Genomic DNA, 19,995 nt, shown 5'->3' with positions numbered 1-19,995 from the left:
GGAGTGAGCAGATTGACAAGTCACAAGTGAACTCCAGGTGAGAGTCTGGCCTTAGTGCTTTGAGGACTTCCCTGTCAGCATTAACGGCCTTCATAACCATCTTGTGGCAGCCATGGGAATCTATGAAAAAGTTTAAGGAAACACTGGCATTTCAGCCAAGTCTTCCTGTAAGGGTGCAGGGTGGTCCAGTGCAGGTGTGTGTGTGTATATGTGTATGTGTGTGTGTACCTGTGCGTGCCTGCGAGCCTGTGTACACTCAGGCCTGCTGCGTGCTGAGTGGCTTGAGGAGCAGTGCTGGTGAGTTGTGGGCTTAGACTTGCATGTACAGCCCGCTCAGCAGAGCCAACTCCACCGCCACCGCTTGGGGAGAGGACAGCGTCTGCTCGCAGGAGCTGAGTTGTTTTCTGCTCCTCCTTTGGCCCCTTGGACCTGATGCTTACTGTTTGGTCCGACTGACACCCCATGCCCAGGCAGATGCCACTCCTCTGAGGTATGTCTGGGCTACCTGCAGCCACATGCCCCGCCTCGCAAGCCCTGGGAATTCCACTAGCATCCCTGCACTTTGTTGGCAATTCTTGTTGGTTTCCTTTGCAGATGGAAAAGTGGCTTTCAGAAAAGAGCTGGCAGCGAAACCCCACATGTCTCTAGACTTGCTTCTGATGGCTGGTCACCTTCACCGCAGAGCCCCATGTTCCCATGCAGTAAAGACTCCACTCTCGCTGATGTGTATGGGGAGCTGGTGTGCTGGGCCCAGAGGGGCTAAGCTTTTCCACTAGGCTGGAGTCTGTAGGTCCTGTGTAGTGCCCCTCCTGGGGGTTTGTATTAGTGGGAAGATGGCTTCATGGGCTCAGTCTCAGATCTGCTGAATCTACTTGGCAGGCCACAGCTCTGTCAGCAGCTGGGGTCCCATCTTGCAGTGGGTTGTAGAGACACCACATAACTGGTTCTGTAGGAAGGACAGGTAGTACTCCTACCACTCCTAGCAGTGGAGACCCTTAAGGGCTCTCTCTCTTGGCATAAGGGTACCTGGAAGCCCCCGTGGACCCTGTGTTACTTATGTTTAAAAGGCAGACATGTCTAGCCCTCGCACCCTACCATGGCCTCCCCCCCCCCCGCCCCCGCCGCCACCAGGTCCATATCTGAGCTAACTGGAGTCAGGAGGGATGTCATACCTCCAGGGCTGAAGTGTCCTTGACAGTCTGTGGCTGGAGGTGTGGCTCACGTGGTAGTGTGGTTGCTGAGCTTGAAGCCCTGAGTTCAAACCTCATTACTGGGGAAGAAAAAAGAAAGCTAGGTGTTGGTGGCTCCTGCCTATAATCCTAGTTACTCAGGAAGCCGAGATCTCAGGATCTCACTTCAAAACCAGCCTGGACAGTCTCAGCCTGGCAAGAGACTATAACCAGCAAAAAGCTGGATCTAGAGATGTGACTCAAGTGGTAGAGGAGCTGCTATGAGTGAAAAGGCTGAGTGACAGTACAAGTCCCTGAGTTCCAGTCACAGTACCAGGGAAAATGTTTTCGTTTTTAGCAGAAGGGTTTTTGCTCTTCATCCACAGTGACAATCATTCACCACATCAGAATGCCATGCAGCCTGCGCTGCTCCCATGATGCAGCACTCCTGCTTAGCCACATTTGAGAGTCCTCTGAGTGGAGCAGACCCCACCCCACCCCCGGCTGCTCAGGTTCCAGAGTCATGGTGTGGGCAGGCCATGCATTCTGGGGAGACCACAGACTCACACGCCTAACAGGGTGCCCTGTGTGATCTGAGGAAGCCACCTAGCTTTCTATAAGTAACCCACTTAGCACCCCGAGGTCCACACCTGACCTGTCACTGGTGTCAGCCAGGTGGATGTAGCCACTCTGCAGCTGTCCTGTGCCTCCTTGCCAGTTCCGGACCTCAGTTTTTTGTTGTTGCTTATATGTATGTAATCAGACTTATTTAACTATAAGGATAAATATAGTATAAATACACACACACACAAATACACATATGGATAGGTGATGGATTTTTTTTAAAAAACTTAAGATTTAGTTTATTTAGAGTAGTTTTAGATTTGTAGCAAAATGGAAAAGACAATATACAGAGTTACTGTACTTGCACTCAGTACACACACAGTCCCTCTCTCCCTCCCCTGCTATCAGCAGCCTTGTAAGAGCCCTGTAAGGTAGGGGCCCTTCCCTGGAACCAGCTTCATCATCACCAGTCCTTAATTCACGTTGGTTCCCCTTGTGTGTGCATTGTGTGAGTCTGATCCTCCATTGTGGCAGATACAAAGTAGTGTCCCGTCCCCCCCCCATTTCTGCCCTTGCCCCCAGTCCACAGGCCTGCCCACACCACCACTGATAGCCACTGCGTTCCTCACATCTCCCAGGCCCCACCTTTTCCAAAGCACCAGGGTTGGATCGCAGTGGGCTGACTTCTTTTACAGCAGTGTGCATGCAGTTAAGGACCACGTGTCTTGAAGGACTTCTTGGTGGCTTCCACACATGTGACTCTCTGTGAGCTCACAGGTTTCTGTGTGGACAATTCCAGCTCTTGTGGATGGACACTGTGGAGCTGTGTTCTGGGGTGTGTGATAGCAGTATGGTTAGCTTGTTAAGAGATAGTCAGAGTGTGTTTGAGGTGGTGTGGCTGCACCATCTTAGGTTCCCAGCAGCAGTGAGTGAGCATCCTGCTGTTCCACGTCCTCACAGCACTTGGTGCCAGCGTGTGGGGACTGGCCCATACCAGGAGGTATGAAGTATGGCCTCTGGTTTTAGTGGATAGTCCCCCTGTGTCAGGTGATGTGGAGCATCTTCCCGTGTCTAGATCTTGTGTGAGATGTCTTTGTGGGTCTTTGACTTTAAGCATGTTGCGTAAGAGTTCTTTGCACATCTTTGATCGGCTTTACCTGATGTATCTTTTGCATCTTGCGTTAAGCATGTTGCATTTTAAGAGTTCTTTGCACATCTTAGATCGTCTTTACCTGATGTATCTTTTGCAGATATTCTTTCTTAACCTTTGGTTTATCTTCTCCTTCCCAATACAAATTCAACCTTGATTTTATAATGGAAATCAGTAGAGTTTCTCAAATACTTATCAGGGAATAACATTCTCAATAGAATTGCCAGAATACTACTTTTACCCAGGATAATTGGGAATTTCTTGATCTGATTTTAAGAGTTTTGTGCTACTGGTCCACAAGCAGATGTTCTGCACTCTCTGCTGCTGCTTGTCCTTTCCATTGGTCCTGTGCTGTCTCTGGTCCTCTGGGGAAGGAAAATTGCAGTAGGGCAGCTCCCAGCTAAGGATGGTTCCACTTAGCCATGTTCTGAATCAATTTTGTTGCTTATAGTGCCTTGTTCTTGCTAGGCAAGTGCTGACCGCTTGACCCCCTCCCCCTTTACAGTAAATGATGTATTTCCAATTTTATTTTAATCCAAAGAAATTTCAAAAAAGATTGAAATTCCATCACAGGCAGTGCTGATCTATTAAGTGTGTCTCTCTACCCTTATGAAAATCTACTTCCCCAGAAGCACATAGTACCCAAGAATCAGGGTTTAAATTAATATTCTTTTGTTGTTGTTGGTCTTGGAGCTTGAACTCTGGGCCTGGGCGCTGTCCCTCAGCTCTTCAGCTCAAGGCTAAGGCTCTACCACTTAAGCCACAGTGCCATTTCCATCTTTTTCTGCATATGTGGTGCTGAGGAATTGAACCCAGGGCCTCATGCATGCAAGGCAAGCACTCTACCACTGAGCCACCTTCCCAGCTCCAAATTAATATTCTTAATTGAAACGATCAAGTAAAACTTCTGGATTTGTCTTTAGTGGATGTTGGGCAGTGTTATGGGAAAATGAATCAAGCATCTTCTTCAGCCTGAACTCCATGCATCTCCAGGCAGCACTGAAAGCTGCAGCCTGGGCATGTTTCCCCTCGGTGGCATCTCCCTGGCCATGAGCGTGCAGATAGCAAGGTGACTGTAGTTCGTTTCTTTCAGCACTTCTCACTCTTCTCCCAGGGGCCAAGTCTCAGACCTCCGTCCTCTTACCACTGCTTCTAGTGTATATGGGGTTACAGATGTATACCTGCCACCTGGCTTGTTTTGGGGATAGGGTTCTCCTGACTGGCCTCAAACTGCAGTCCTCCTATCTCCATCTCTTGAATAGCTGGGATTGTAGGAATGCACCCAGTTTGCAATCTTTTACTATTGTAGGGTTTTGAGGAGGGTGGTTCTTGGGTTTGAATTCAGGGCTTTGAGCTTGCTAGTTGAGTGCTCTACCACTTAAGCAGCATCTTCAGCCCCCTCCCTCCTTTTTTTGTTGTTGATGCTCTAGTTTTTTTTTTTTTTGAGCTAGTGTCTTTCTTTTTTCCCCTGAGACAGTCTAGTCCACAGTCCTTCTCTTCCCACGTCACAGGCATGCACCACCGTGCCCAGATATTGGTTGAGATGAAGTCTTACTAACTTTGGGCTGGCCTTGAACTACAATTCTGATCTTAGCTGCAATAGCAAGGCTTGCCAGAGTGAGCCACAGCTCCCTGGCACAGTCTTTTACTTTTAATGGTGATCTAGTGACATGGTAAGATGCTGTTTGTTTTGAGTGGGTTTTTTGTTTGGATAGGTAACTGGGGTTTGAACTCTGGACCTTGTGCTTGCTAGGCAAGTGCTCTACCACTTGAGCCACACCTCCAGGATAGCAGTGTAAGATGCTGTTGATGTGGGCCGGGCAGGAGCCCCAGGTAGTTTCACAGTCTCAGTCACAGGGATAGACACAGCCGGCCAGCGCAGTGTGAGGCCGAGCCGGTGGGCTGTGTGTGTTGGGGGGGGGGGACATGTGTTTTCCAAAGAGCATGGGATTTTCAAGCCCCCATTGGGAGTCAAGGGGAATCTGTGAGGGTGATTTATACCCTCATGCTTTAAATGCTGATGTGACATAGCTGTCACCACAGAGTATTTGCTGCCTCCGTGGAGTGTATAGCAGTGTGCATGTGTGTGGGGATGCGTGTGCAGGAGCATGTATGTAAGGAGTACACGTGCCGGCTGTGGAACACGTAACTGCGCACATGTGCAGGCGCGTGTGTGCGGGCTGTGGGGCTCATTGGTGAGTGCAGCAAGTTCATGTGGCCGTGGGTGTTGTGATGACAAGCCCACTTGAGGCTTGTAGCCAGGTGTGGGGTGCTGGTCAGCAGCCACCGTCCTGGGCGTGGGGTGCTGGCCAGCAGTCATTGTCTGTTACCTTTATGAGGAGATTGGTGCACAGCCAGTATTCCCACACAGCAGCTCGAAGGAAGTCACGTGTTTTGGCATCCGTCACCCCCGAATTAGAAACAGGACAATAGAGGAAGTTGTTGGTCGGAACAATGGTCATTGCACTTGTCTGAGTGCATCTGCAGATCTCACAGCCTTGTTTGTTGTCTGAGTGCTTGTTTGTTGTCTGAGGCCTTGCTGGAGCAGGCCTCAAGGCCTTGCGCTTTTCTGTGCTGGGGAAAACCTGTGCAGGACACCACGCCGGCGGCCTGAGCAGAAGAGACCCCCGCATGCTCCGGCTTTTCCATGTTCTCAGCAGCCCGGAGGGGCGCTCAGGAATGCAGACCTGCCTGTGCCCTTCCATCGCTCTTCCCGCATGGTGTCCTGCTTTGGCTCGGGGACTTTACACCGTGCCCTTCAGAGGAAACCTTTAGTGTGCACTGGCACGACCATGCACCAGACTTCCATCGGGGAACTGTAGGCACCCCCCGCGCACGCGCACATGCGTGCACACATGGCTGCCAAGATCTCTTGGTGGGCATGTGCCTACTCTACAGGCGCCGGTCCTGACCCCCTTTGAAAATGCAGACTTCCTGCATCTCTCTCCCTCTCCAGCTCTGTCTAGGTCTTACGTACCAGTATTTAGTCCTCCATGGGCTGGTATGACCTTTATTCTTTTTTGGAGTATGATGTGAAGGTTTATTTTTATGTTATTTTATGTTATGAGCAGGTCGGCATTGCCTTTAAAGCTGGGTTGATGATTCTGTTGTCTTTGAAGAAGTTTTTGATCACCTGAGTCTGTCCTAGCCGTGAGCCTCAGCTCCGCTGGCCCCTCGAGGAGGAAGAGGTCACTTCCATGCAATGAGCACCTTGACCCACATGCCCGCAGGCGGCTTCTCACAGGAAGGGGGCACTGGCAGGCCTTTTACACAAAAGATGCTAGTGGCATGTCATTGGCATCTGCGTAGCTAACTCCAAGGTGCCAGGTGAAGTCTGTCCACGTGTCCCGTGCGCTTGCTGCTCCACGCCCGGTCCTCGCGCAGGCCACTTCACATGGCCTCTGGAGGCCTGAGCCGGCACTGAGCCGGCACCGCCACTCTGGTGGACAGCATAGCCTTCTGGGGCAGACAGCTGGGTGTGCTCCCCCACTGCGGCTCGCCGCTCTTCACTGGGCTTGGCTGAGTCCCACCGTGAGGCCAGGCATGGGGAGGGGCTGAGGGAGACCAGGCTCCAGACCAGACCGAAGCCTGCAGCAGGATTTCCTGCGGGCTCACGTGCATCTGCGGCGTTGCCCTTGGCCCCGAGGCTCCTATCTGAAGAGGGAGAGTGCTTGGACACAGGCCTCCCCCTGTGGAGGAGGAGCCTTCCCTTGGCCTCGGAGGCTGCACCCAGAGTGCAGTCCCAGGTGTTCTGGAGACCACAGCATGTGGCGTGCGTTGGGGTGCAGGGCCAGCCAGGTCTGGACTTTCCATAGAGATTCCACAGGGCCAGAGGAGCCCTGCTTAGAAGCTACTTCCTCACACTCTTCTGCTGCTATGGCTCTACCCCACACATGCACGTGAACTCCGGCTTCTCCCTGACATCGGAAGCCAGTTCCATAGGCCTGAAGGCAGCTGCAGCCAGAGGCCACAAGCTGTGCCGGAACCACTGCCCATTGCTCTCCCCAGCAAGCCTTCCAGTAAGCTGCTGGGGTGCCTGTGGAGAGTAGGGTTAGCACATCTGCAGCACCCTCCTCCACCAGCCGTCCTCAGGCTGCTTGGCAGCCTGACCCTCATCCAGGGCAGAGGTTGGCACGCTTGCCCAGTGACCCAGCTCCGAGTCCTGGATCTGCAGGACTGACCTGACCAGCGGGCTGAGAATGTATATTTACACACACACACCACTCCTGAGACTTGATCTCAGAACCTGGGCACTGTCCCTGAGCTATTTTGCTTAACGTTAGTGCTCTACCATTTGAGACACAGCTTGACTTCTGGGTTTTGGGTAGTTAACTGAAGCTGGTTTTGAATTGTGATCCTCAGATCTCAGCCTTCTAAGTAGCAGGATTACAGGCATGAGCCACCTATACCCAGACAGTTTTTGCAGATTGTAAAAGTGGTTACAAAGCAACCAGACAGGAAAGTCCACAGCACAGATGGTATGTGAGGCTCAAAGAGCCTAAAATATTACCACGCACCTTGGTGAATAGCTGGTCATGGTGGACTGGTTCAGAACATTCAGAACCAAGGGCTTTGAGCGTGTTGACACAAAACCTTAGAGCAGACTGTCTCAGCTTAGAGACGGTTGGCCTTCGGGGCCAGAACACCCTCTGCTGCAGGGTTGTGGCGTGCACAGAGTGTTGGCAGTGTTCCTAGGCTGAACCTCCTCCAGCTATGACATCGGATTTGCCCCTGGCTGAGGACCCTGACGTGGAATAGCCCAGGTCTGCTTGCTTCCGTGGCCCATTGCTTCATTTTTAGCTGTAGCTGAACTGTGCCTTGGAGTTGAGGCTTGGTCTTCATTTCAGTGAGTTTCCAGGATAGGACAGGATAGGACCAAGGAGTGGCCGGGCAGAGGAAAGGGTTTGCTCTTCATAAAATCACGTTGTTAGGATTTCTTGTACAATGAGTGGCTGCTGCTTCGTCACCGGCGTCTGTGGCTGTGTCCCGTGGGACTCCCTGATGGTCAGGTGGGAGAAGGCCATAAAATCACGACCACTGTGGTGTGAGGTCAGCAGGGTAACAATAAGGGAGGTCATGCCACTTCCAGGAATGATTCAGAAGAGACAAGGGTGGGGGGACATAAGAAGTAGAGTGTTGTTCTTGGATCTGGGGTATGGATTGAGTGGGTATCCTCCTTGGATCTGGAGTGTGGAGTGAGTGTCCTTGGATCTGGGGTGTGGACTGAATGGGGTGTTCTGTGCATTTGGGGTGTGGACTGAGTGGGGTGTCCTTGGATCTGGGGTGTGGACTGAGTGGGTGTCCTTGAATCTGGGGTGTGGACTGAGTGGGGTGTCCTTGGATCTGGGGTGTGGAGTGGATTGGGGCATTCTACTATGGATCTGGCCTCAGTTGAAAGTCATTCGACAAGGAGGTCTGTGGAAGGAAGATTGTAGGCAGGTAGCAGTTTAGGGCCTGCTGTGACTGAGGAGCTGATAGGGTAAAAGACAGTGGTGGGAGGGAAGTATTTTAATTGTGGGAGCCAGTGAAGCTAGGGCTGCTGACTGCCTTGGACCTCAGGGGCGATAGGAGGAGCCGGGATGGGAGAACCAGGCGCTGTCCAGGAGCCGTGCTAAGCCTGCCCTTCGGGGAAGCTCGAGAGAGGGGCGGGGCTGAGTAAGAGTTCATCTTTGGTGAAGTGGTTATTACTGGACGCGCTTTATCAAAAGCTGTTGAAAATCTTCCATTAAGCTATCAGCCCCAGACCTGCCTTAATATATGATATGAGCCCCAGTGTGGATTCTCAGCTCTTCTTTTATAGCGCTTCAGGCGGCGCCCAGTATTTGGAGGCCCACTTCCAGAAGAAGATGAGGTGCTACAATTCCCAGATCTTACCTTGTATTAGTTAGGGACCACTGGCCTCACGTTCTTAGAGCATTTCTTCTTTTATATCCCTTCCTCCCTCCTTTGGTATTTAAGCCTCAGCCCCCTGTCTGATGGGACTACAGCCCGCATCACCATGCCAGCTTCCTAGGGTATTTCTAAGGAGATGGGTCTGGTTACTTTACTGTGTTGTGTTTATCCAGGTGGAGACACGTCACAGCAGGCTGCACAGGAATGATTAGAATAGACTTTTGGCCTGGTGCTACAGGGCCCTAGCCCCCTGGGGAGCGCCCCTGTGGGCTGGGCGTCTCTGGACCCCCTAGAGTTATAGGCACAGCTTGGCAGAGATGAGCATCCTTCCTACTCCCTGGGGGCCTGTGGCGCCATGTGGTCATCAATGCATTTTCTGACCAGGTCAAGAACCACTGCCAGAGAGGCTGACAAAGACCAGGAGTCGGGACAGATTGAATTTCCCACAGTGCAGCCCTCCTTTACCTAGCTCCCCTCCCTCCACCGAATTTCCACGGTCCAGGGGCTGACCAAAGACTCCTACGGTTCTCTTTCAGCCTCCATCTCCACCTTCCTGTCCCACCATGATACCGGCCAGCCAGGAAGGGTGCTCCCTGTGCATGCAGATGACAGGAAGAGGCAATAGAATTAGCCTTGGCCGAGTCGCTTGTCTCTGCTCAGCTTTCCTTGGCTGTCCCATGCAGGGCCTGAGAGTGTAGAGGGCCCGCCCGCTGGGGCAGTGGCCGGCCCGGGTGCGCACGTGCTCTGGTCAGGCGACTGTGTGCAGCTGCGCGGAGGCTGCCCCTCACTCTGCCGGGTTGTCTCTCCTGTCTTGCAGATCCTCCAGCCACTCGATGGGGCTTCACCAAGGACCTCCTGTGTGTGTCACCTCCCCACCTCTCTGTAGCAAGAGAAGCGCCCGCAGCGCCTCCACAGTCAGGATGACGAAACTGGTGTTAACTGAGTGGCACTTATGGATTTTTAACTCTAACTCACAGTGAGCCAGCAAGCCCTATGTTTACAGTCCAACCAAAATCCCTTCTGTTTTGCTGCACATCTCCTGCGATTGTGAGAAGTACAAAGAGGAATACAAGTGTTACTTGCCGAGGAGGGCACACGCACCTAAAGCAGAACAAGAAGACGTCTTAATTTATCATTGAAGAGAGATGATAGTATTATTTATATAGATAGAATAAATATATATATATTTTTTTGGTGGTAATGAAAATGGCTCCGCAGAATGCCGACTCAGAATCTATGCAAGTTCAGGAGTTACCGGTGCCCCTGCCAGACCCGCAGAAACCTGGAGACACGGAGGCGGAGAACCGCGATGAGACCATCAGTGAGGGGTCCATAGACAGAATCCCCGTGCGCCTATGGGTGATGCACGGGGCGGTGATGTTTGGCAGGGAGTTCTGTTACGCCATGGAAACGGCGTTGGTCACACCTATTCTGTTACAGATTGGTAAGTGCACCTCTTGTGGGCGGGGCTGAGGCTGAGTGCATCCAGCGTGGCTGGCCCAGTACCCACAGAAGCCCTGACACAGAGTCCTTCGCTTTTCTCCCGACCCTGTGATGGCTTTCTCCTCCCATGTAACCCAGCACGGAAGGCCTGGTCCTCTGATGTTGCTGTCAGATTGCAAGTTTGGGCAGAGTATGGCTGAACATTTATGGCAGGATGGATCAATACTGATTGCCTCTTCTCTGCCCTACCCTGCCCTGCCCTACCGAGACAGACAAGCTGTGGCAGCTGCTGGCTGCGCCTTGTTAGGTAGCTGTCTCGTCGTGAGTTCTAAGGGCTCCTTCTACATCCTGGTGAGATGTGCTTACCATGTTCATGTGTGTACATGTCTTCCCCATTCTGTGGCTTTCCTTGTCAGTATCTGTCAGAAAGTTGTAATTTTGATGAAACTTGACATATCAATGTTTCCCTTTATTCCTTATAAACTACGAAGTCTGGAACTGCTGGCCCAGGGTCATGGTTTTCTCTTAGGTTTTCTTCTAGATGTTTTACAGTTTCAGCTCTCCTACTTCATCTTGAATTCATTCTTGAACATCGTGTGAGTCAGGAGTTCCTCTCCCTTGCATATGCAGTCCACTTGTTTACCCATTTTTAAAGGACCATCCTTTCCCACTGAGCTACTTCTGTGGCTCTTTATTGACACGAACTAATCATACATTGTGAGTGTATGTCCGGATTCTGTTGTGTTCTGCAGCTGCATGATGCTTAGCTGTACGGTGCATCTTTAAATTAAGAAATCTGGTCCTCTACTTCAGTCCCTGTCTTATTTCAGTCCTTCACATTTCCATAAAAATATTGGAATGAATGATCAATTTCTGTTGAAAAACTATTTTTTAACAATTGTAGTGAGGATTAAAGAGAATTGATCTTTTGATATTGAGTCCTCCAATATTTGGTTGTGGTATATCTTCTTAATGTTTTTTAGTTTCTCCTAGTGATGTTTTATAATTGGCAGTATATAAATCTCATATGTATTAACTTTACCTGTGAGTCTTTAGTTGCATAATTTTGTATCTGGAAGGAGCTCAAGGGTGTGTGCTCAGCACATAGGAGTGGCAGGTCACCTCGTTTTTCTCTCTGGCTTTAGAGTGGAAATCTGGCGGTATCTGCCGAGCCCAAGCTTCCCAAACACCCCAACTCTGCTCTCCTTGTCCTGAGGGATCAGTACTTGATCTTGCTGCCTCATGAGCCTGGCAGTGGGGGGGGCTCCCTCTGTTCTGCCTGGCCCAGCTCCCCTGACTCCACAGGAGCTCCGACTCCACAGGAGCTCCTAGAGTAGCAGCACTGTCTGTGCTGGTGTTGAGGAGTTCATGATGGGAGAGAGGAGGTGGATGTGCTGTGGAGAGCCTCCTGCATGCTGGGGTCCAGGATAGCTGGAGAGGGGAGCAGGATGCTGGAAAGAAGGGACAGTGCAACCAATGGAGCAGTGACCATGCTGGTCACAGGACCACCCACCAGTGTGGTCACAGGAGAGCTGCTCTAGCTCAGCCTGTGGGGTGCCCGCCCATCTGCCCGCCCTTCCCAGGCCCTCCCGCAGAGGAAGCTCACAGGTCAGTGCCGTGTTCTGAACTCCACAGTATTGCCCACTCCGTTCAGAAGCTACCTGCATGTACACGGTGAGGTCTGTCCCTCTCATCTCAAAGACATGCAGTTTCTGTCCTAGTTCTTCCTACCTCCTACATGTAGCATTTTTTATGCAAGCATCTTCGTGTCTGTCTCTTAGCATCCAACAGACCCTTAGCTGACTCCACATTAGGTCAGAAAATTGCTCTGTCCACTGCATCTTCCGCCATCTGTTAGTCTGCACCTGGCGGGGAGGACATGTTCCCTCCAGCTCATGGGGACTGATGAGAGTCTTGTACCTGCTGAGTGACAGGTCCTGCATGCGGCTCCCTCTCCTTCAGATCCTCTGCTCATGGCTTCCTTACCCAATTTCCAACAGCTTGTTGTTGAATAGCTCAACTTTTGGGAAAGCATTTTTTTTTAATTTATTGTTATTGTAGAGGTGATAGAGGGTTACATTTGTATGAGTCAGGTAATGAGTACATTTCCATTCATTACAGTGTCTTCCCTTCCCTCACTCTCTCCTAGTCCCTCCTTCCCGTCTCCACCCACGAGTTGTAGAGTTCACTTTCATCAGTGTCCAGTGAGCTCCACCGCTGCACTTTGTCACCCTTTTTCCCTCAAGTTCTGTGCCCTTGCTCTTCCCCTCCGAATGATACACACATGGATACACTATACATAAGGTAAAGAAGGCAGAATCACATTTTTAAAAAAAAGTTTTGTTTCCATATCTTAGAGTTCATTTCAGTATGTATATTTTATATAAATATGAAGAAGTACTTAAGCATCATGCCTTGGTGATTCTCTCCTAAGAGTATCCTCTTTGGTCTCCCTCTGTGTGAGTATCTAGAATCCTGTATAATTTGTCATATCTAACTTGGGGAAGACTTTTAAGGGTATATGGAATCTCAGCTCCAGGCTCAAAGTTTTGAAGAGAGGCAGCCCGTCCTCTTGTTGGGTTTTGTTTGCCTTGCTTAGGGCTAGAGTAGTCTCAGTGGTAAGACTGCTGAGGAGGGGAGATGAGCCAATGGGGCCCCATGGAGTGCTGCAGGCTGACAAAGGTCTTGGTACATGGCAACCCCTTGTGGAAGCAGCTAGAGGCAGAGGCACTGGGCTTGCGAGGTCTGTAGAACACACGTGTGTGTGTGTCTGCCACCCACCTTCCAGTGGCTAGTGGCAGGTGCTTTACATGTGGTCACTGCGGGGAGAGCAGGGCATGGGATCTTGTTATTGTTACTATAAAGGTGATATACTAGTCAGGTGACAAGAAAATGGCTTTTTAGGCAATGTCACCCTTTCCTTCACTCAGGTTTTCCCCCACCTCCCCAACCCACAAGTTATACAGTTCACTTTCACACAGTGTCCAGTGAGTGCCATGATTGCCTTTGCCACCTTTAAGGGTCCAGTCATTTTTAATGAAGGTTTGGAGGCTGCCAAGCCCTGTGGAATGTCCCTGTGAAGAGCCAGCCTGGCTGAGTCACCAGGCCAGCCGGTGGGGTGCCCTCCCGTACTTTGTTCCCAGGTCATGGTTTTCCCTTGGGAAGGAGAAGTCCTGCCTCCTACTCCCGTTTATTGTTTCCCTCTTGGCTCAGAAAGTACTCTTAAGGGAAAAGGAAAAAGATAACAGAGGAAAAGCCTGCCTCTTGTTCTCTCGGCTTGACTCATGAATGAGGCTGGGTTAGCGTGGGATCCTACCTGCTCCATCCTCTGCGAAGTCCTGACCCTAGCACCCAGGACTGGACAGCGGTGTCCCGGGACCTACCAGTGCAGAAGTCAGATTTGTTCTCTATTGGGGGGGGGGGGGGGGTAGAGGAACAAAGCTGTATCACCTTGCAAATGGCCCTCGGTGGCAGCTTCCTGTGTGGTAACCTGGTGCCACCCTTTGCTCCTATGGGGACCCCCACTTCTGTTCTGGCTAGTATGAGGCACGCTCACTTGGGAGAGGTGCTGGCTGGGAGCAGGGTGCCTACAGGCTAGCAGAGCAGCCTTCTGCTGGGGGACACCGGAACTCTGCATGCTGTTTCAGAACCAGAGCCCAGAGCTGGCTCATCTCCTTGGTGGGAGGAGCTCCATGCCCCATTGCGCTCCAGACACCTGGGTGATGGTCGCGTGCAAGTGACTATCCTGCTGCCGCTGGAGATGGCTAAGTTTAGAGTACCTGCCCAGCAAGTGCAAGGCCTTGAGCTACACCCCAGTAACACTCCCTTCTCCCCTTCTCTCTCTCTCTCTCTCTCTCTCTCTCTCTCTCACTGTGTCTGTGTCTCTCTCTCTCTTTCTCCATAAACATGGATGGCCTTAAGGGGGAACTAAGAAACATGTCTATGATTGCCTGAAAGCAGTGGCCCCAACAGTAGGTGTGTGCACTTGCACACTTACATGCTGTGGCTCCATTGTGAGCGCTGAGCACTTAGGGCCTGGTGGGGCCCTGCTGGAGGTGTATGTGCAGTACTGACAGCGCCTCCCACACCTTCCTAGAGCCCCTGCCTTAGGCTACCTGGGGACTGATCTGGTCTTGCCTGGAGGCACCCAAACAGCCTTTGGTTTGTTTACCCATGACCCAGGCCTGGGCTGGGGTGAGCTCAGCTGTCAAGTACATGCTTAGCACGCACAGGGTCTGAGTGTCAGCCCCAAAGCTCCCCCAAAACAGATTTTGTCTCTGTTTTTTGGTTGGGTACACACCATGCATGGTCCCAGCCTCTCAGGAGTCTGGGGAGGATTGCTTGCATCTAGAAGTTCAAGACCAGTCTGGGCAACAGAGAGGACCCACCCCCACCTCACATTGTCTTTGTGGTGCTGGGAATCAAATCAGGGCTTCATGTGCACCAGGAAAGCATTCTGTCACTGAGTCACATGAACCTCATTTCAGAAATAAAGGGAGGGGGGAAGAATGGAGAAAAAAAGAAAAAGCAGACCCCAGAGCTAGCCCAGACAGTTTCCTTCTTGGCAGGAAGAACTCTTTTTGTTTTTTTGTTGTCAGTCGTGGGGCTTGAACTCAGGCCTGGGCACTGTCCCTCAGCTCTTCAGCTCAAGGTGAGTGCTCTACCACTTGAGCCACAGCGCCACTTCTGGTTTTCTGGTGGTTTGTTGGAGATAAGAGTCTCATGGACTTTCCTGCCCGGGCTGGCTTTGAACCACAATCCTCAGACCCCAGTCTCCTGAGTAGCTAGAATTACAGGCATGAGCCACCAGCGCCCTGCTAGAAAGAACTCTTTTTTTTTTTTAATTTATTTATATATTTTACTGTGAAAATACCATACAGAGGGGTTACACTTACATGGGCAAGATAACGATTACATTTCTTATCAAGCATTGTAGCCTCCTCCTTAGAAAGAACTCTTAAGAGACATCTTTGCCCCACTGCACTGGTGTGAGGGCTGGGTGAGCACATGCAGCAGAGGGCCGTCCAGCCCGGAGAGGCCTGGTATTCTGGTGGTGCCCGCACTTCTAACCAATAGCTTTTCTTTTTTCACCATTTGGCCCTGGTGGTGGGCAGACCCACCTGGGGTCACAGATGCAGTGCTCGTGGAGAAAGGCCAAGCTGTGGAAACCGTGGTCAGCCGCTTGTGCACGTTGCTGTTTGGATTGGGAAGTGTGGATTTCCTTGCCTTTCAGATCATTGTATTTTACAAACAATGCAGTGTTCACCAGTCATTTTTCCCAAGGAATCAGATACGCTATTCTTACATCACAGCCTTACTGTTTGCCCGCTGTTGCTGGGCATCGTGCCTGGTGTGGAGATGATGGGGCAGCCTCAAGCGTGGGGCTCGTTTGTTGGCCTGGGCAGATCCCCGGGAGGGGAAGGAGCGAGCGAGAACATAGCCCTCCACAGCTCAGATGGGGCCAGAGTCCGCACAGCTGGCCAGTGCTGAGGGGCGGCGTGTGCTGGGCACTGTCCAGCCCTGGGCAAAGGTTGTAGAGCTGGCTGGGGAGCCCTCCAGTCCAGAGAGATGCAGAAGTATTCTGTTCCTTCACAAAGGAAGGAGCCGGGCAGGGGAGGGGACAGTGCCTGCCTGTCTTCCTCTTCCTCTGGGACTGAGCCCCAAATGTTTCCCCATTCTCAGCTGAGCCCGGCCGGCCTCTGCCAGCAGTTCCGCGTCCCCCTCACGTGTGGTCCGCTGCTGTCAGTGGCCCTCCCGAGTCACCCAGGGGCTGCCCCTCCTCTCGGGTACTCACCCTGCCTTCCTGCAGCGCTCAGGATTCGAACCGGGCCGCACAGGCACAGGGTCTCCTGCTATCAGCGTGTCCTCCTTGGTTTTACACAGATGGTTCGCAGCGGTGCTACCACAGGTCAGGGAAGGTCACAGCATAGCGACCTTGAACAAGCCCAGCCGTGGCTGCTGCAGGTCTCCTGAGCTTCTCATCCGGCCCTCGCTGGAGCGGAGGCGCAGCACACTTTGAGAGCCTAGTGGAAACATCCCCCAGGACACCAGGCACCTCCATTCTCAGGAGGGCAGATGGGTGGGGGCGGGTCACCCATGGGGACAGCCATGCCAGTGCTGGGGGAGTCGCTGCTGTGTCTGGAAGGGGGCGGGGGGTCAGCATCGTGCCACAGCTGGGGGAGGGGCAGGGCGCAGGTGTTGAAGCCCGTGGACACGGGTGGGGTGGCACTGAGGCTGAAGCCTGCCAGGCCATCTCAGGTTTCTGCTATGGCTGCTTGAGACCCGGGGTCAACCAGAGCTGCTGCACAAACACCCGGCACCGCTGCCACAAGCCACCGTGACATACAGTCTGAGACCCCGTTTGGATGAAGGACACTACAGGCTCAGTATGGTAGTGATGGAAGGACAGGCCGGGGGGTGCCACACCGTCCCTCAGTCCTGAGAAGACCTTGCATGAGGATGGCCACTGAGCCCACAGAAAGTGGGAGTTTAAAGTAAAAACTTGGAGCTGGGCGCCTATGGCTCATGCCTGTCATCCTAGCTACTCAGAAGACTGAGATCTGAGGATCAAGGTTCAAAGTCAGCCCAGGCAGGAAAGTCCATGAAACTCTTATCTCCAATGTACCACCAGAAAACTGGACATGGCGCTGTGGCTCAAGGGGTAGAGCGCTCGCCTTGAGCTGAAGAGCTGTGGGACAGCGCCCAGGCCTTGAGTTCGAGCCCCACAACCAATAACAACAACAAAAGTGAAAAACTAGGAACCTGAGCCATCTTTCCCTTCCAATCACCGCCTCAGACCTAGTGCCAGGAGACATGCACTGGGCTGCGGGGGGAGACGGCCCTGCCCTGGCATCACAGACACAGCTTGGTCAAGCTGGCTACAGTCAAGTCCCACTGCAGAGTTTGTGGATCTCTGCAGAGGTCACTCAAGGACACCAGCATTTCCCACGAAGAACTCATTCTCACGAGTTTCTGTTATCATGAATTTTTGTCCCATAATACAAACATATCTAGACATGGCTGGCTTTGTCCATTGAAAGAAAGAATGTGAGCTCCGATTCCCATCCCAGGTCTTTTGTTAAGCGTTTATAGGCCGCTTTCCCAGCCCCTGCCCCTCCTCCTCAATACCACTTTATCAAAAATGCCCTTGTGAATAGAGGCCGAGCCTGCACGTCAGGTGACCTCACAGCCCGCGGACGCGTGGTGACACAGCGAGTGTTTCCTGTGAACAGGGAGCCTTCCGGGTCCCACCATTGTTGTTCAACTTTTGCCTGGAAAAAAACAAAAATTATTTACTAGGGCCAGTGTTGTGTTTGTTTAGCGCTTTGCTGGGAATGGCCCGATCTGGGTGTCCCAGGAGCAGCGGGTGTAGCAGGCTGTCTGCGCCCAGGCAGCTCGCCCGTGGGGGGGGGGGGGGGGGGCGGGGGACGACACTTTGGAGACGTGATGGGGAAGTGTTTGCTTGTCTTGCCAACATTTCACAACGAAGCACTGTCACCAGTCCCCCCCTGTGCCGGTGCCCAGCACTGCACGCTCATTTCCTGGGGTGGACTGTGCCACCTAAAGGAACTTCTGGGCAGACTGAGAAGCAAATGGGCCGCGAAGCCCCACGGGTGCTGTGGGCGCCCTGGGCCCAGCCCTCGTCCTCAGCCTGCGCGGCTGAGCCCTGGGCCGCGCCCGCTCGCCTCAGCCTGCGTGGCTGAGCGTGCTGTTTCTCGCACTGTCGCAGGACAGCACCTCAGAGTGTGCAGTGCTCTGTGTGGTTGCTACCCCCGACCCCGCAGCGCTGCCAGGGAGAGGAGTTGAATGGGTGCTCGCGTGGCCGGGTCTTGGGCCTATCCCAACCGTGGGGGGAGGGGGCAGGCACAGCCTCTGGAGCCAGACCGGGGAGGGGGGGGGCACGTGACCCTGGAAGAGGACACGCTCAGGGCACCGCCTGACGGGGCACTGCCAAGGTTGGCCACTACCACCGCTTGGTTGCAAGTCCACAGCAGGGTTTGCTTTTTTGTTGTTGGTCATGGGGCTTGAACTCAGGGCCTGGGCGCTGCCCCTGATCTTTTTCTTGGCTCAAGGCTGGTGCTCTACCACTTAACCACAGCACCACTTCTGGTCTCTACCACTTGGAGCCACAGCACCACTTCTGGCTTTCTGGTGGTGAAGTCTCACAGACTTTCCTGCGCAGGGTGCCTTCTAACCGCAGTCCTCAGATCTCAGCCTCCCGAATAGCAAGGATTACAGGAGTGAGCCACAGGTGCCCGGCCAGGGTTTGTTTTTGAGATGGGATTTCAGGGCTGGCCTGAAGCCGTGGGTACCCATGAGGATCCTGGCTAGCTAGGACTACAGGCATTCATCGCGCCGAGGGGCGCCACAGGCAGTTTGAAGCTGTGCGTGGGCCCCGCCCCACCAAGTAAAGGCACGTTTGGGTGGCAGCAGTCAGTGCAGGTGTGCCCACTCAGTTTGTTGACACAGGTGACCTTGGGTGAGCCATCTACACCTCGCCTGGCTCTGCTGCATGGCCTCCCTGGGGTCCTCTCTGCAGCAGGCAGGGCCCGAGTAGATTTCCAGTGCCCAGGGCAGGGTAGGAAGGATGGCATGAGACTGGAGCTGCTGACTTCCAAGGACATGGGACTTGGGAAGTTGGGGCTAAGATGGTGGCCTCAGGGTCAGAAGCCTGAGTTCAAAGCCCAGTACTGCCACATAGATTAGTGCAATCACAGCATCTGACCGCGAGGAGCTGTGGAAGGCTCTGGAGTACCGAGGTAGCTTGAGCAGGTCACCCCAGCCCCGGGTGGTGAGTGAGATCAGGAGGCCCAACACGGAGCCACTGGTAGTCTCGGGTCCAGGCTTCCAGTAGGACCAGGCCTCAGGTTGGACGTACTTCGCACCTGCCGTCAGCAGAGCGGAGTCCCAAGCCCAAGACAGGGATGCGGGAGTCAAGGGTGGGGAGAGGAGGCAAGGGGACAGCAGGCCCAGCTGCCAGGGCTCTGTGCAGTGGTGTGGCCCCTGCTGGGCGCCCGGACTCTGTGCGTGTGGTGTGGCCCTGCTGGGCGCCCGGGCTCTGTGCAGTGGTGTGTGTAGCCCCTGCTGGGCGCCCGGGCTCTGTGTGTGTGGTGTGGCCCTGCTGGGCGCCCGGGCTCTGTGCGAGTGGTGTGGCCCTGCTGGGCGCCCAGGCTCTGTGCGTGTGGTGTGGCCCTGCTGGGCGCCCGGGCTCTGTGCAGTGGTGTGTGTAGCCCCTGCTGGGCGCCCGGACTCTGTGCGAGTGGTGTGGCCCTGCTGGGCGCCCGGGCTCTGTGTGAGTGGTGTGGCCCTGCTGGGCACCCGGGCTCTGTGCGAGTGGTGTGGCCCTGCTGGGCGCCCGGGCTCTGTGTGAGTGGTGTGGTCCTGCTGGGCGCCCGGGCTCTGTGCAGTGGTGTGGCCCTGCTGGGCGCCCGGTACAGCACCGCACCAGGTGAGGCGCCGCCTGTGGACGGGCTCAGAGCTGTGACCAGCTAACACCTGGCTGCCAGTGTTCATGGTGGGCATCGGCCGCTGGGCGCGCTGGCCTGGGCCATCTCTGTGTGTGAGCTGGCGAGGCTGGGTGCCCAGGAGAACTGGGTCAGGAGCTGGCGTGAGTGTCCTTGGTGGTCTCAATGCAGAGTTAGCCCCTGCCCGGGCCTCTTCCCTCAGCCTCGTGCCACTCCCTGAGTCTCTTCCAGCCCCAAGCCCCAGCTGGTGGCAAGTTTCAAACCTCTTCCTAAGGGTTTGCCGGGCAGGTGAGGTAAAGGGCAGGAAGCCATG

At 53.5% G+C, this 19,995-nt stretch overlaps 1 protein-coding gene across 3 annotated transcripts in view; it reads left to right on the top strand.

Annotated features, from left to right (window-relative positions):
- LOC138829575 (solute carrier family 45 member 4-like) overlaps window positions 1-19,995 on the top strand; it is a 62,582-nt gene that overhangs the window by 29,881 nt on the left and 12,706 nt on the right. For all 3 annotated transcript variants that reach the window (XM_070025926.1, XM_070025927.1, XM_070025929.1), the window contains exon 2: window positions 9,593-10,219. In XM_070025926.1, coding sequence (XP_069882027.1) covers window positions 9,976-10,219 — 244 coding nt within the window. In that variant the 5' untranslated portion in view covers window positions 9,593-9,975. The remainder of the gene's footprint in view (window positions 1-9,592; window positions 10,220-19,995) is intronic.

This window comes from Dipodomys merriami, unplaced genomic scaffold (genome assembly GCF_024711535.1).
Source record: "Dipodomys merriami isolate MVZ:Mamm:240054 unplaced genomic scaffold, mDipMer1.0.p SCAF_174, whole genome shotgun sequence".
Taxonomy (NCBI): Eukaryota; Metazoa; Chordata; class Mammalia; order Rodentia; family Heteromyidae; genus Dipodomys; species Dipodomys merriami.
Note: the sequence above shows the minus strand (reverse complement) of the source record. Positions and strands in the feature narration are given on the sequence as shown.